Here is a 14,301-nt window from a genome sequence, read left to right on the forward strand (position 1 = left end):
GCGCTGGCGACGCTGGGGCACCCGGCTGGCGGCTCTGCCCCCTCGTCCCCGGCCGCGGGGAGCCTGCGCCGCGGCCTCCGGGCCCCGGGTCGCCAGCCGCCGCCCCGCCCCGCGCCCCCGGAGCCCCCGACGGCGCCGCACAGAAGGCCGAGCGCAGGAGCCGCGGGGCCCGGGCTCGGCCGCCCTCTGCTGGGCGAAGCGCGAAGGGCAGCCTCAGGTCCACCCTGCCTCCCCTGCTGCCGGAAGGCTGCCTGAGTCACTGAGAACCGCAGACACTGGGAAGACTGGGGGGCGGGCGTAGGGTGGGGGGGGAGCGGGCGTAGGGTGGAGGGGGGGAGCACTTCAAGGAGGTGGAGGTCGTGATTCTGGAGGGAGGCAATTGGGGCCCTTCTCCTTCCCCAATATACTGTAGGCAATAATTTTTTACTCTCAAAAAAAAAAAAAAGTGTAATCACTTCTAGTTAGAAGACTCATCAATGCTCACAGGGGAAAAAAGCAAGCAGTACAGAAGAGCGTAAAGAATGGTTTACAGATCACCCAAACTCAGCACCCACTCAGCACCCACTGGTAACTGCATGTAAATAGATGCGTATTTATTTACGTAAATAGCTTGATGACACTTTTCACGTCAAGAATAATGCCACATAGCCAACCTTTGTGGAGCTGTGGCTTTTGCCAGCACTTTATAAAGTTGGTTCTGTGGATTCTTACGAGGCCTATGCTTGCCTCACAATTTGGCCGGCAATTAGGACTTGACTCTGCAAAGGACAGGTGCTTTGCTCATGTGGCCCAGAAGATGAGGAAAGTGCCATCTCTGTCCATGAGCCTAGGTTAGCTCAATGGGAGGCTGACCCTTGGCCGGGAGGCCGTAGAGAGAAGCAGGAGAGGCAACCAGGGCGAATGCCAGGATTATCACCAGAGGAACCAGCCAGTGACTGAGGGAGAGGGTTACACTTCAAGTGTGAAGTGTCCACAGGGACAGGATTGGGGACAGAGACCCAAGGGTCTAGACGGTCAGAGCAGGACCAAACTGGGTGTGGACAGGAGTTGAGGGGAGAAGGTCAGAACAAAGCTTCTGAAAGACCTTCTGTAAGTGGCAAGCTCTCCTTCCGGGTCGTGGTTGGGATACTAGATGGGGCGCTGTGGTGTCAGGGCAGGGGAGCTGAAAAGGCGCCAGAGGAGATGGGGGAGAGGTGGGTGTGTGTGTGCGCACGTACACACACACACACACACACTGCTTCTTTTGAACAACTTTCTATTCCATGCTATTTTATCATATTCTATGCTGTGCTAGTCAATTCCATTCCATTCCATTCCATTCCATTCCATTCCATTCCATTCCATTCCATTCTTCCTTTCTATTACAGCTGCCAAATACTGATAGCATTGCATGGCAAATTATCTAATCTCACAGGCTAAGATTTAAAAAAACTAAAGCGTGTAACAAAGTCTCATCCTTCCCTTCCTCACTTTCCCCAGCCTTAGGTCAGAAGGTGCCTTTGTTCTGACCCAGGTAGCTCAGGGGTCTCCCCTCAGTTAGAAACAGAACTCCCTTTGGACCTAATCACAGCCTTCATTTACCTCTGTGCAAGCCCTGTTCTACCTGCCAGGACATCCCTTCTTCCTTTGGTCCCTCTCTGGATGGCAGAAAGAAAAGAAATGTCATTTCTTTCTAGCACGTCTGTGCTAAAGGATGATTTCCTCAAGACTGTTCTTCTCCAACCAGACTCCACACCCCCCCCCACTTCAGTCATCCCAGGCTAGCTGAGAATAATCCCCAAATTTTAAGCAATACTTGCTGAAGTTTAGGTGAGGTGTTGCAAACAGCCACTGCTCAAAGTAACAGTATTTACAAACTGCTTTCCCTTGAAAAATTTTCGGCGGTGAGTCCAGGGTTATAGCAACCCAGGATCCTTTGCAGAAGCAGAAATTTTAAAAACCTGTCGGTGCATAAAATGTTCTGTGTTGAATTTATTACAAACGCTGCATCAAGACTTCAGATAACTCCAGAAATAAGAAAGCTACAATGGGAAGATTTCAGCGGGATTTATTTTTATTTATAATTTATACCCTGTCAGCTCCTCAAAAGGATTTGAGGCAGCATCCAATGAAAGACATGCGGTTCAACAAGGTTGCTAAAACTGGGAATAGAAAATTGAAAACTTCCAGCGGGAGGAGGAGGAAGCCAAGGTGATGGAATTACTGAGCTGAAGTGTAGTGAGCTCTCTGGTAGCCACAGCAAGGAGGGAAACACAAGCTTGTGTACGTTTCATTATCTGAGTAAAGAAAATAAAGTCCCAAGCCGCGCGTTAGTTCTCCAAGGGACATCAGCGCATCTCCGGTACTGTTTACTTGGTGACAGTTACAAGGGCCTCAGAGGAAAGGGCCTGCAGGGTCCAGCACTCACAGCTGGAGGCTGGAGGGGCGGGGACAAGCAGGACACGGTGCACAGGAGGGCCTGGGTTCTGGGTGGGGCACGGGGGTTGCTCGAGGCAACCAGACCCACCCGGAGCACCCCCCTGGGCCCATCTTCTCCCGAGAGGCCTGCCCTGCAGGTGTTCACAGCCCTGGGCCCTAGCGGGGTGCCGGGGGACACCTGGACTGCAGGCTGGGGGTCCATGCGTGCGTGCAGGCAAGGCCCTTGCACTGCAGGCTGTGGGAACAGATGGGGCCAGCTCCCCGGCCCTGCACTGTGGGCGCCTGGGCGCCTCCGGGAAGCCTGAGAATTCTGCCTTTGAGACCAGTGTCCAGGCTGCTGTGAGGCTGTGTATACCAAGCAAGGAGACTAAATGTATTTCACTTACCAACTCTTTAGTTTGATTTCTGCTTTGGAGGCTACCTGTGCCGAGGCACTGAGGCGTGGGGCCCGGGGGCCTGGGGAACACTGGCCTCTGTTGCCGCTCTGCCCCGGGGCCTGTGGCTGCACTCCTTGCAAGCTGAAATTGTCTTCCCCTCCCCGTCGCTGCGGTGGCCAGTGGAGAGGGGGCTTTGCAAGTCAGATGTGCAGTCAAGAGATGTGTGACCTTGGCAGGTTATTTCTCCTGGCTTGAGTCCCAGCCTGTGACCTTGGGGGAACAGTTCCGGTCCCTCCCAAGGCCCCAGTTTCTGGTCTCCTGGGGCGCTTGGGAGACTAAATGAGCTTATATGCATGCACGGCTTCAGGACAGTTCCGAACATACAGTAAATGCCATGCAAGTGCCACGTTCTTATTACTTGGATCAGTGGCTGTTCCTCCCAAGTGGGTCTCATCTGATTCCCCCTTCCTGTGGGACCCTGGAGTCCGGGGCCACACCCTGTGCTCAGCGGCCAGAGACAGGGGTGTCTGGTGACGGCAGGACCCGACCCCCCACCTTCCCTGAGCTGTGCTCTTTGTAGTTCAGACACTTCACCTGAGAGAGGATATGGGCCGCCGCTCAGGTACAGCTCGGCCATGCGTTCTCTTCTCTCTTTTAAAAAGAGCAAAGTTAGTGCCAATGAGACCTATTAACACGCAGTTCTCCACCCACACCTTGCCCGGCCCCAACCCCAGGGCTCAGCCGTGCCTCTGGTCATTGGCGCCTCCTGCTGGCCGCTTGAGGCAGGTACCTCACCAATGCTGGCCACAGTCCGCTGCCAGTCCGTTCTCCAGTCAAAATACCCTCTGCCTCCTGAAGGAAGGACTCTAATCATGGTTGTGTCCTCACCCAACCCCCACCACCCACTTAATAATTGTGCTTTAAGAAAGTGAACAAACGAATGAATGAATGAACGAACGAAATGCCCATTTCCTAAGTCACAAGCTCAGACAACTCGTAGACTTCCCATCGCTGCTTAGAGGCAAAACCGAAACTTACCCACCAGCCTAGGCCTTCGATAAACTGACTCACCTCCCTGCCTCACCATCCCAGCACCGCTGACCCAGCCTGGGCTCGTGCCTCCTGCAAGCCTGCCTCTCCTGCCCTTTCCAGGGCATTCCTTCCGACCAGGTCTGTGCAGAAGGACTCTCGTCCGCACTGTCCCTTCCCCTTGGGGTTATTATCCCCATCTGGGCTAGTTGCCATTTACTGTGACCTTGTCTCTTTTCTCCGTTATGCTGTAAACAATTGGGGACCGAGACGGGTCAGCCACTTCCGAGCGCTCACTGCTCATTTCAGAACGACTCCCTGCGTGTGTCTGGGGGTCTGTGTCATCTCTAACACATCTGGTGTTTGTGTGCCTGGGGGAGGATCCTGCCACGCTGCCAGGGGGTGCAAATCAAAGGTGGCGGGGGGGGGGTGCGTGTGTGTGCAGAGCCTGGGTGTGGAGGGCGGCAGCGGGTGAAGGCAGAATCAGGAGGGCGGAGCCACAGCTTTCGCAGGAGCTCGAGAAGGTGGTCTGTGGTAGCCAGTGAAGGGTTGGCCCAGACGCTCTCCTGTGACACTTCTTGTCCTCAGCACTATCATCAGAGACAGAGAGAGGGACACAGGTAGAGACAGAGACAGAGTGGGGCCCTGGTTCTCACTGTGGTGCCTGGACCAGCAGGTTGGCCTCCCCTGGGACTTGACTGAAATGCAAATGCTCGGGCCTCGCCTAGACCACTGGATTGGAGGCTGTGGGGTCACCTGTGTTTTCACAAGTGCTCCGGATGAGGTTTGAGAACCGTGAGTCCAGACAGGGTTAATGAAGGTGCGCAAAGCCCTCCTTTTCCCAATCCGAGTCTTTCCCTGCTCCTCCTTTAAAATCGTTTTTAATGTTTATTTATTTTCGAGAGACAGAGAGAGACAGAGTGTGAGCAGGGGAGGGGCAGAGAGAGAGGGAGACACAGAATCCGAAGCAGGCTCCAGGCTCTGAGCTGTCAGCACAGAGCCCGACGCGGGGCTCGAACCCACAATCTGTGAGATCATGACCAGAGCCGAAGTCGGATGCTTAAGCCACTGAGCCACCCAGGAGCCCCTCCCTGCTCCCCCTTTAGCTGCCCAGCGGTCCCTGATCAGGGGCATGCCAGGGAGGAGCACGAACTGTCCCCTGATGGTGCCTGGCTCACCAGCAGGTGTGGCCTCTGGAGCCCAGGCCAGAGAGGGCTCCCACCTGCTAGGTGACCCGTGAAAGGTGGGGACGATCTGCAAGCCCAAGCTCTGGGAGGAGCCTGCGGGATGGGGTGAATGGGAGTGTGCTGCAGGAGGAGCCCGGGGGTGTTATTCAGTATCAGATCAAGTGCGCCCATAACACAGGCTGGGGCTCTCACGGGCTGGCTGCTTCGTTGGGCACATACACTTAATCCTCCCCATGACATGACGATGCGGGAGTTCTTGCACCCATTTTAGAGATGGACCCCCTGGGCCTCCATGGGTCATTTGCCCAAAGTCATCCCAGCTGTAAGCGGAGGGGCTGGGCTTGGGGTTAAGTTTGGGAGGGTGGAGGAGGGTTGAAGGAGGCTTCAAGAGTGGGCTCAGGCAGGGGAGGACCCAGGTGAAGGGACCCAGATCTCCCGTCACGCCAACCAGCAGCTCCAGGAAACCCCTTTCGGGGAGGACAGCCTGGCTATCTGGGTGCTGTGTGATTGTGAAGAATTTTTAAATGTTCATAACGGCATTTGCCATAAGTCTTTTAACTGCAGAGAAAACGCTTAGTGGCCTATCACAGTACTGAATAGACTCTTAGTAACTCACTGTGAACAAGGACAAGGTTTGGGAAGTGACTCCCCAGGGCCGGGAAGGATGCTGCTAGCTGAGGAATGGGCACTGGGCACAGCTCACGGGCCACACGGGGGATCCCAGGATGCAAGCATCCAAAGAGGCTTGCAAAACCACTCATCGACTGGCTTTTGTTCAGAAAGAAAAGAAAGGCAAATGTGACCTGCCAATATGCTGCTCACCTGAGTCTCCTTTTGGAGAGCGAGGGCTGGGCTTGGGGTAGGATCCACCCAAGTGACCCCTGGAGACGACGTGAACAGGTTTGCACAGGGGGTGGTGTAGGACACTTGGAGAAACATGAGAAGTCATCAAAAACCCAAGGATTGTGACACCACCCCCCCACCCCCCTGGCCTTGACCTTCTGCCGGTTAAGGGGTTGGTAAGACTTCCGCCAGCTTGGGGTAAGCGTTCCTCTGCTTATGAATGGGACCACACGCATGTCTTGCTTTGGCACGTGTTCATGGAGGAGGTGGAAGACAGAAGGAGGTGGAGAAAGTCCGGGTGGGCCAGAAGACGGGTCGGGAGGGGGGTGTGGCCTCACCTTCGGGCGACTGCGGAATAAAACAGAAAGGGAAATGGAGGGGACAGGGGCAGTCCCGGGCCACCTGCGTGCCCCTCATCAGGGCCAGCAATGCTCGTACCAAACCTTGTGTTTAGCAGGGGTTCACCTGAAGTTACCAGGGGGTTCCAGGAATGTTTTCTGGGGCAGACCAAACAGGCGCAGGCACTCGGCTACCCGTGTCCCACCGCTGCACTTACCTCGGGAACTGATCACTCATCTTACGACTGGGGACACCTCTTTTTGGGGAAGGCGTCGGCCTTCTGGCCTGCCCTGTCGCTGACCGCCACTGAGTACGAACGCTGACCGGAGTGGGGTGATGTAGCTCTTGGGCCAGCGAACAGCTACCACGAGAGGGTGATTTTGAAGTTTGGAGCCACAGAGAATAGTCACTGCACCCGGTCAGGACGGCTCAGGGCCTGTTGAGACCCTCAGCCTGCCGCGTATTTGAGAGAGCGGGTTTTTAATTTTGGTTCTTAAAGCCCAGGCACGGAGTGTGGCATCACACGTTGATACAGGAAGGGATGATGTTAACCTGCCAGCCCGAACTTTTCTAATAACTCCCACGGCCTCCCGGCAGGCACAACCCAAGAAAACCAGCTGACCCGAGGGTTTGTCATGCTGGGTAATTAATGTGTGATGGCACTCAGCTCAGAATGATTTAGGGACTAGCGAAAAAGTAAGATGTAACGCGGAAGCTTGCATCAAAGGGACAAATTGGGTAGATTAGGTAGAATTATTGGACTACTTTCTGGGGCATAAGGTTCACAGGGGAGCGGATGGTGGGTTGGTTCCTGTCTCATTTCTTCTGTGAACAAGTCCATGCCCAGGTGACCCCGGCCACGGTGATTCTGTGTGGTCTTCCCACTCCCGGGTACTCTGAGTGAAACTTCAGCACCGGGTGTCTGGCTACGAAAGAAAACTCTCCACTCCGAGGTGAGGGAGGCCCCTGATTTCTAGATGCTGTTGCTAGAGAGTGAAGTTTCCAAAATGAAGTGAGAAGTGCCAGAGATGATTTTCCGAGATCTTTTGTTTTCAGAGGATGCTCCCCCATCCAGAGGTCTCTGGGGGCCTGACCAGGTTCTACAAAGCAAGATTGCCACCTTTTCGTCGCCAGACACAGGGTCATCCCGAGTAATACTTGTTCGTATGGCTCTTAATCTTATCTGTTTCTTATCTGCTCAGTACGTCAGAGTTGGTGAGTACATTAGGATCTTGCTTTTAGTTTTTAGTTAAAAAATTGTTTAATTTTTATTTCAGAGAGACAGTGTGAGTGGGGGAGATGGGAGAGAGAGGGAGAGAGAGGATCTTAAGCAGGTTCCACGCTCAGCATGGAGCCCAACGTGGGTCCTGATCCCACGACCCTGGCACCATGACTTGAGCCGAAATCAAGAGCAGGATGTTCAACTGAGTCACCCAGGCGCCCCAATTTTTAACTGTTGGACCATCTGGTCATAAGACTGGGAGTTAGAAACCCCTGCAAGGGCCCAGGACCTGTCTCAAAAACTAATTTTTCATCATCCTGATGGGATTTTTATTTTCTTGAGTTTTGGTGGTCAGTGTGGTCAGCATGGATGAGAAGGCAAATGTCAGCTTCAGCAGGAGCTGGAGGTGTGGTCTTGGACGCATGAACCCTCTTCCCAGTGAGGAAGTCCCTCCCTCCCCGCTCCTCTTTTCTTCCTTCCTCCTCTCTACCCCTTTCCCTTCCCTCCCCACCTCCTTCCGATGCGCATAGTCCTGAACCTGAAGAGTCCACGCAAGGAGGAGCGCCCGCTTCCGGGTCGGGGAGGCAGGTGCCAAGGTCTCATCTGACCTGTTTTTAACCTAGTCCTTTACTCTCTGCTCCTTTGGTAATATTCGGAATACCGAGAAGTTAAAGCAAATGGATTCCTGTGGAGAATATGGATTCCACCCCCAACTCATTGTTAGTAGACATGTCAGAGATGTTGAATTTGGACAGTTCCCACGGGAACATCTTTGGCCGTGAGAGATATTTGGAAAGACACAGGGAAACCTGCTGTGCAAGAGGATTTGTTGAGTCAGAGCCCCATCTTGCAGGCTGAAGTGCCATCGACCTCCAACTCTGGAGAAGCCTGAATAAGGTCCAGGGGCCCTACGTCCATGCATTCTCGACTGCCGGGGTGGAGCCTCCCTCCTCACTGTGGTGCATAAAAAAGTCTTGCTCTTAAACAAGGAGTTGGTAGGCTTGCTGTTGTACTGTTTCCACAGATACTTTACTACAATCATCTGTAATAAGCATCTATGAGGAAGGTCAGGGCTGGCCCACGAGCCAGCTCAGGGCAGAGGGTTTCCTCAATCACTCTCACCTTTTGCCGACAGGTCTTATTGTAGCTTTGCATGAGATTTACTATGCTAGAATTTTCTTAGCTTTGTAGCCTCTATCCCAACTAAAGGATCTCTAAGTAGCTGTGGCCACTGTGGACTGAAGGGAGCTGGAAGGACAGGTGAAGGTGGCAGTGGTCATGGTCCACCCTGGTAACCCTCCAAGTTTTCCAGGTGAGGATGTCTACCACTGGAGCTTTGCTCAGAGGGATTTGGCCCCTAGAACAGGGACGATTGGAGAAGACAACCGGTAGCAATAAAATAAAAATAAACACATTCTCATCACCCGGGTTGGCAGAGCGAAGGGACTCCACAGAGTTTGACACAACTCAGTAAGGACTTTCTGAGCAAATCCAAGCTTTCTTTTATACTCACTTCTGTCCACTTGTTCTTTTCAGACAGCGGGTCCACGCTTGCTGGAGACCCAAGTCCACGGTCAGTCACCTGGACGTGTCTGGTGGATATCATCTGTCAGGCTGCAGACCTGGGCCCCCACGCTAAGCCTGAGACATCAGGCAGGGGCAGCGCGAAGATGGACTTTGCAGCGTTTTCAGACAAGCAGGTAGTAGATGTTTCGTAAATGTGCTAAGCTTCTGCAGTCTGCCTGATTGAGCTTCTTAAGAAAGTCGGTGAAGAATGGCCTTTATCCTTCTGTCACTGAGAGCACTCAGACGATCTCTAGCCTGCTTTCACTATTGTTTTGTTTTCTTTTTTGAGTTAAGGGATCATGCCTCACCAAGGTAAGAAATACAAATTAGGTTCTGAATCACTTCGCTACGACTTGGGCAGAAGAGTTGAACTCTGTGCGCTTCTTGGTGACTGCTATTCTCATTTTCTCCCAAACCGAGTTATCTTCCATCAGGCAAAATTTGTTAACGGTCTCACTCATTACCACAGATTAATGTCACTGCTTGCGAGAGATGCTTACTTTCCTCTTATATAAGCACAGCCTTTGATAATTAATTCTGATAACACCAATATAGAGACCTGAATACTTGACATATTATTCGATGACTCTTGGCAGAAAGGAAGACTATCTCACTCGAATGTGATAAAATACTATAAAAATCTGCATTTTACTACCTTTCGTAAGGAATTTAACTATTTGAGAAATAATTTTACATTATACCTGGCTGATTTTAATTTATACTTAACTATTTGCTTTTTTTTTTTTTTTAAAGAAGATACATGAAAATAGGTGGCAATATACAACATTCTCCATGAACCAAACTTAGGAGAGATTAAATTTTGCCCCAAGTGAAATAGCTAAATTCAGTGGATTTTAATTACTTTTGTCCCTATGGGCTTCTTTTTTTTTTTTTTTTAATTTCTTATATTTTCCCCTTAGGTTGCATGATTAATTTGCAAGCTGAGTCCCATACTGTCCATGAAACTAAGCAGAACATAGGACAGGCGAGGTGATTAGATGCCACCTTTTGACTGAGCACTGAGAAAGGTTTTAGCCAACATCAGCCTGTGTCACTGCTATGGAACGAGGGTCACCTGCGGTCACGCCTCAGCTCTGTGGGGGCCCGGAGGTGGCTGACTCAAGCTCTGGATCATTAGAATCCCTGTTTCGTGTAGACATAGGCTGGTAGGCCTCATGTAAGGCAGTTCCCATTTTTTTCATTCTGGGGTTGTTTGGAATTCGTATTTTCTTGACTCTGAAAATAACAGCTGCCCATGGATACATTTTTACAGGGCAGCAATAACTTAGCAGAATACATTTTTTTCTCTTGAATGAATCCCGAGGCCTTGGAAGTCGCCCCTCCCTGCCCACTACATTTTCTCTACATTGCTTTCTCTAATAGCTCTTTCGGTGCTGAGATTCTAAACGTAAAGCTTACACTCAACCAGCGTAAGCAACGTTCTTATGGAAAGCCGCCTTAATGTTGGCTTACACGTGAAATGGAAATGGCTTGTGTTATCCATCCTTTAAAAAATTTCTAGTGCTCAGCCTCCATGAAATGGATTGCTTATGGGGAGATAATGTCTGTTCTATTCCTTTTTAAGTCTGTGAAAAATGTCATCCTGGTTAATAGGGTGATTAAAACTCTTTATGCTCCAGGAGATAAATGTGATTATGTTTGTCATACTCTACCCAAGATAAAGACAGCAAAGAAGGCAAACTTGAAATTCCATAACATTTCCTCTCTTCCATATCCAGGAACATTCAGAACTCAATACACAGATGGTACTTCACATAAAGAATAACATTATCTGTTAAACATTTTTCCTTTCCATTAACCAATTTAACAATATGCCTCTGGTATAAAAGGAATAGACAAATGACTAAATCTTCTGAAATCTGAGTTCTGACTGTAGAAAAATACCACGTCAGTCATATTGCTTGTTTTCCTTTTAACTTTCATCTTTGTTACTTCACTTCTGCTTTTAAAATGCAACTGGGAGTCTGTCCCCATCAACCTTCCCTCTCTGTGGGTGATTCACGATCGTTCTTATGGGAGCCCCCTTGCCATCCCTCAAGGACAACAGACGTATATGAAAAGGGTAAACAGAAGTCTGTATCCAAACATTCATGCCTTGAGGCCTCCCACAAGCCAGACCCTGTGGGAATGGGGCCCACCAAGCTCCTAGACACAGGCCATAATCTCGACACAACCTGTTCCTTCATTTCGTTCAAAGACTAGAGATCTTTTCTTAGTTAAAAATGAAAGCCGAGTGAAAAGCTTTTGCTTCTCCATATACCCTGATAAATTCTGCAATCCCTTCCTTGTAGTCTTGAGATTTTTAACAGGTTACATATGAATCCCAGATGCTGCTTACACCTGTTTGATTAATTAACAATATGGCAATTTTAACAGGGTAAGCTGGCCCAGAGAAAAATGTTACATTATGCACTTGACATTTCACTTAAAAATTTTCCTTAGAACTAAAAGGTTTCATTACAACAGAAAAAAAAAATTAAATATACTTTATTAAACCTGATTGCTAATTAGAGCCTAAGTAATTATAAAGAAATTACACAACTGGTACCCAACCATATTTTTCTGGGTATACTGACATATGAAAGTACTTTTCTTTTTTTTTTTTTTTAAGATTTCTTTTTTTTTATTAAAAAAATTTTTTTTCAATATATGAAATTTATTGTCAAATTGGTTTCCATACAACACCCAGTGCTCATCCCAAAAGGTGCCCTCCTCAATACCCATCACCCACCCTCCCCTCCCTCCCACCCCCCCATCAACCCTCAGTTTGTTCTCAGTTTTTAACAGTCTCTTATGCTTTGGCTCTCTCCCACTCTAACCTCTTTTTTTTTTACTTTTCTTTAAAGAATGTTAATTTCAAATAAAAATAATTGCGTGCAGACATTTTTCTCTGTTTTCTCGAAGAGATCATGGAGGACAGGAAAGGGCTGGGTGTGCATAGAAGAATTCACCAGTAGTTTCATCAGGGAGGCAGTACTGACTACTTAAAATTGAGACTCAATACTCAGGTAACTTTCTGGTTCAAAATAATTTGTTAAGGTAGGTGATAATTGGACTCTTTTCACATTGACAATTGAGGTAAAACAACAGTCAATGTTGAGGGACACAGAACCAACTTCTCAAAAAAGTACATTTTATATCCATGGTATCGTATTATTTTAGCATGACTACTTTTTCAAGTTCTCATGATCTGTTACTGGCTTCTTATCTATGCACAAGAATTTCCAGAGACTTGAGACGAGCTCATCAGCGACTCATTAGCACGTGCAAAGCCAGGACAGCAAATTCAGGACAACAGAGCCACACCTGCTACCTGACAAACAGGGTTTACCTGTTAACCTGTTGCTCTGGAGTCGGCCTATAGGAGTGAGCTCTCCAAGCCCTGACAATCACATACAGACAAGAAACGCTGTTGAAACTCATTTAATTAGACACATTGAGGTACTAGTGTGGTTAGGAGTCTGTCTATAAAGATTCTCCATCATATGTTATTATACGTTTTTTTCAGGTACAAAACTTGGCTTCAGCTGTTATAAACAGACGTACTTCTCCTGGGATCTTCTCCACAGAGAGGTTATCCATATGATTATTTTTAAATAGTCTTCCCAATTTTGGGAAAACTTTAGGCACACGCATGCCCGTGTGAATTTTAAAGTAAAGCGCACAGACTGGCGGCCTCCTCTGTGGACACTGAGCGCCTTCTATCCCATGAATTCAGTCAACAACGCACATGTTCCTGATGATAAATCAATCGAGGCCCCTTTGCTTCTGTGGCATCTCTGAAGCCACCCTTTCCAAAACAATCGTTTTAGACTTCCCTCACCATGCTTATCTCATTTGGATTTCAATGCTTCCTCCCACTCAAGAGTCGATTCGGAGTTCTTGGGGATTGCTGGAAATATGGATTGCATTTTGCTTCGAAAGTCTTTCATCTAAAAGGAGGAAAAAAAAATCAGTTATCAAAATTAAAAGAGCCAAAGCAATTAGAGACAGACTCTGTTGCTGCTGGGATGATACTTCATCGCTTGTGGGTACCATAACAAGTAAAGACTGTGCTCCAGCTACCTTGAGAGGAAATGAGATACACCTCCATTCTTCTTCCAAGTGGTAATCTATTGAGCCTTAAATAACATAAAACACCACTCTGAATCTGGAAGGCAACGTAATCTAGACTGTCAACCCTCCATGATACCTATTTCCTACCAGAAGAATGCTATGTTTTGTTGGCTTTTTCATATATAAAGATGCAGCTGAGAATGGAAGTTCTGTTTGTCTTAAACACACCGAGGCCATTCGTAGAAGCATTTTGGAGCTAGAGGAAAGAAGTAGAGAGAAGAAACTTAGTAAGGGTTAATAAAGAATGCATCAATGGACGGCAGATAAATTAGAATGTTCTCATATGCCAAACGGCGTTGAAAGCTCTGTGTAGAGGTTTTACCAACAGAGGTTGACTTGGAACCCGAGGGTCACAGCAGGGGCTGGAAGATCTTTAATAGGAGCGTCACCCTGGGGCACCTGGCTCCCCCTGCGGAGCACACCGTCCTAAGGGAGGACGGATCATCTTTGCATTAGATAGTGCTGGCTACGCACTTTTGATTCACGGTTTTAACCTGTCTGGTCCTGTCATGAAGATACTTCAGCACTACTGTGCAGCATTACAGTATTCTCCTCGGCCGTATCCTGACTGTATTTCTCAAAGATACAGATCTCTTCAATCAGATGTGCGAAGCACCTCAGACTCATCCACAACACCAAGACATTTCTTGGAGTGGTTATGTTGGGAGTTGGCTAATATATTTTTCTTATATCGCTGCTTATTTATTTCACTTTATTTTGAAGCTGATTCCTTACTTTGTTTCTAAACTCAGCAAGTGCATCTTGCTCAGGACTTGTAAATTCCTAGGCATTCACTCCAGTCACCGCAGCACAGCCTCTGCCGCCAGATAGATCTGTGTCTACTGGGGAAAACTCCTGTCTCTAAGCCGTAGTTTCCACATGTATAGAAGGGAGATAACTGCCTGCTTATAGGGTTGTGAGGATTAAGTGAGATAATACACGTACAGCACAGCACCTAACACATGGCAGCACTCAATATATATTGGCCATTGTCATTATGGCATCACCAAAGTATGTGCTGGATTCCAAGAACAAAGTTCATACGGACATAAATAATATGGTAGGTTGGCTAAAAGCATTACTTTATAGTTCTGTATCATTTTGGTTCAACTATTTTGACATTGGGGGATACATATGGTTCTCCGTTATATGTAGCCTATAGGAGGTCCATGCCAACCATCTT

The 14,301-nt window shown here is 48.7% G+C and overlaps 1 protein-coding gene across 1 annotated transcript in view; it reads right to left on the reverse strand.

Annotated features, from left to right (window-relative positions):
- Positions 1 to 12,409: 12,409 nt before the first annotated feature.
- TMEM242 (transmembrane protein 242) overlaps positions 12,410 to 14,301 on the reverse strand; it is a 30,343-nt gene continuing 28,451 nt past the window's right edge. Inside the window, exon 4 of the mRNA XM_045500142.1 lies at positions 12,410 to 12,934. Within this exon, the coding sequence (XP_045356098.1) occupies positions 12,836 to 12,934 (99 nt within the window). The 3' untranslated portion in view covers positions 12,410 to 12,835. The remainder of the gene's footprint in view (positions 12,935 to 14,301) is intronic.

This window comes from Leopardus geoffroyi, chromosome B2 (genome assembly GCF_018350155.1).
Source record: "Leopardus geoffroyi isolate Oge1 chromosome B2, O.geoffroyi_Oge1_pat1.0, whole genome shotgun sequence".
NCBI lineage: Eukaryota > Metazoa > Chordata > Mammalia > Carnivora > Felidae > Leopardus > Leopardus geoffroyi.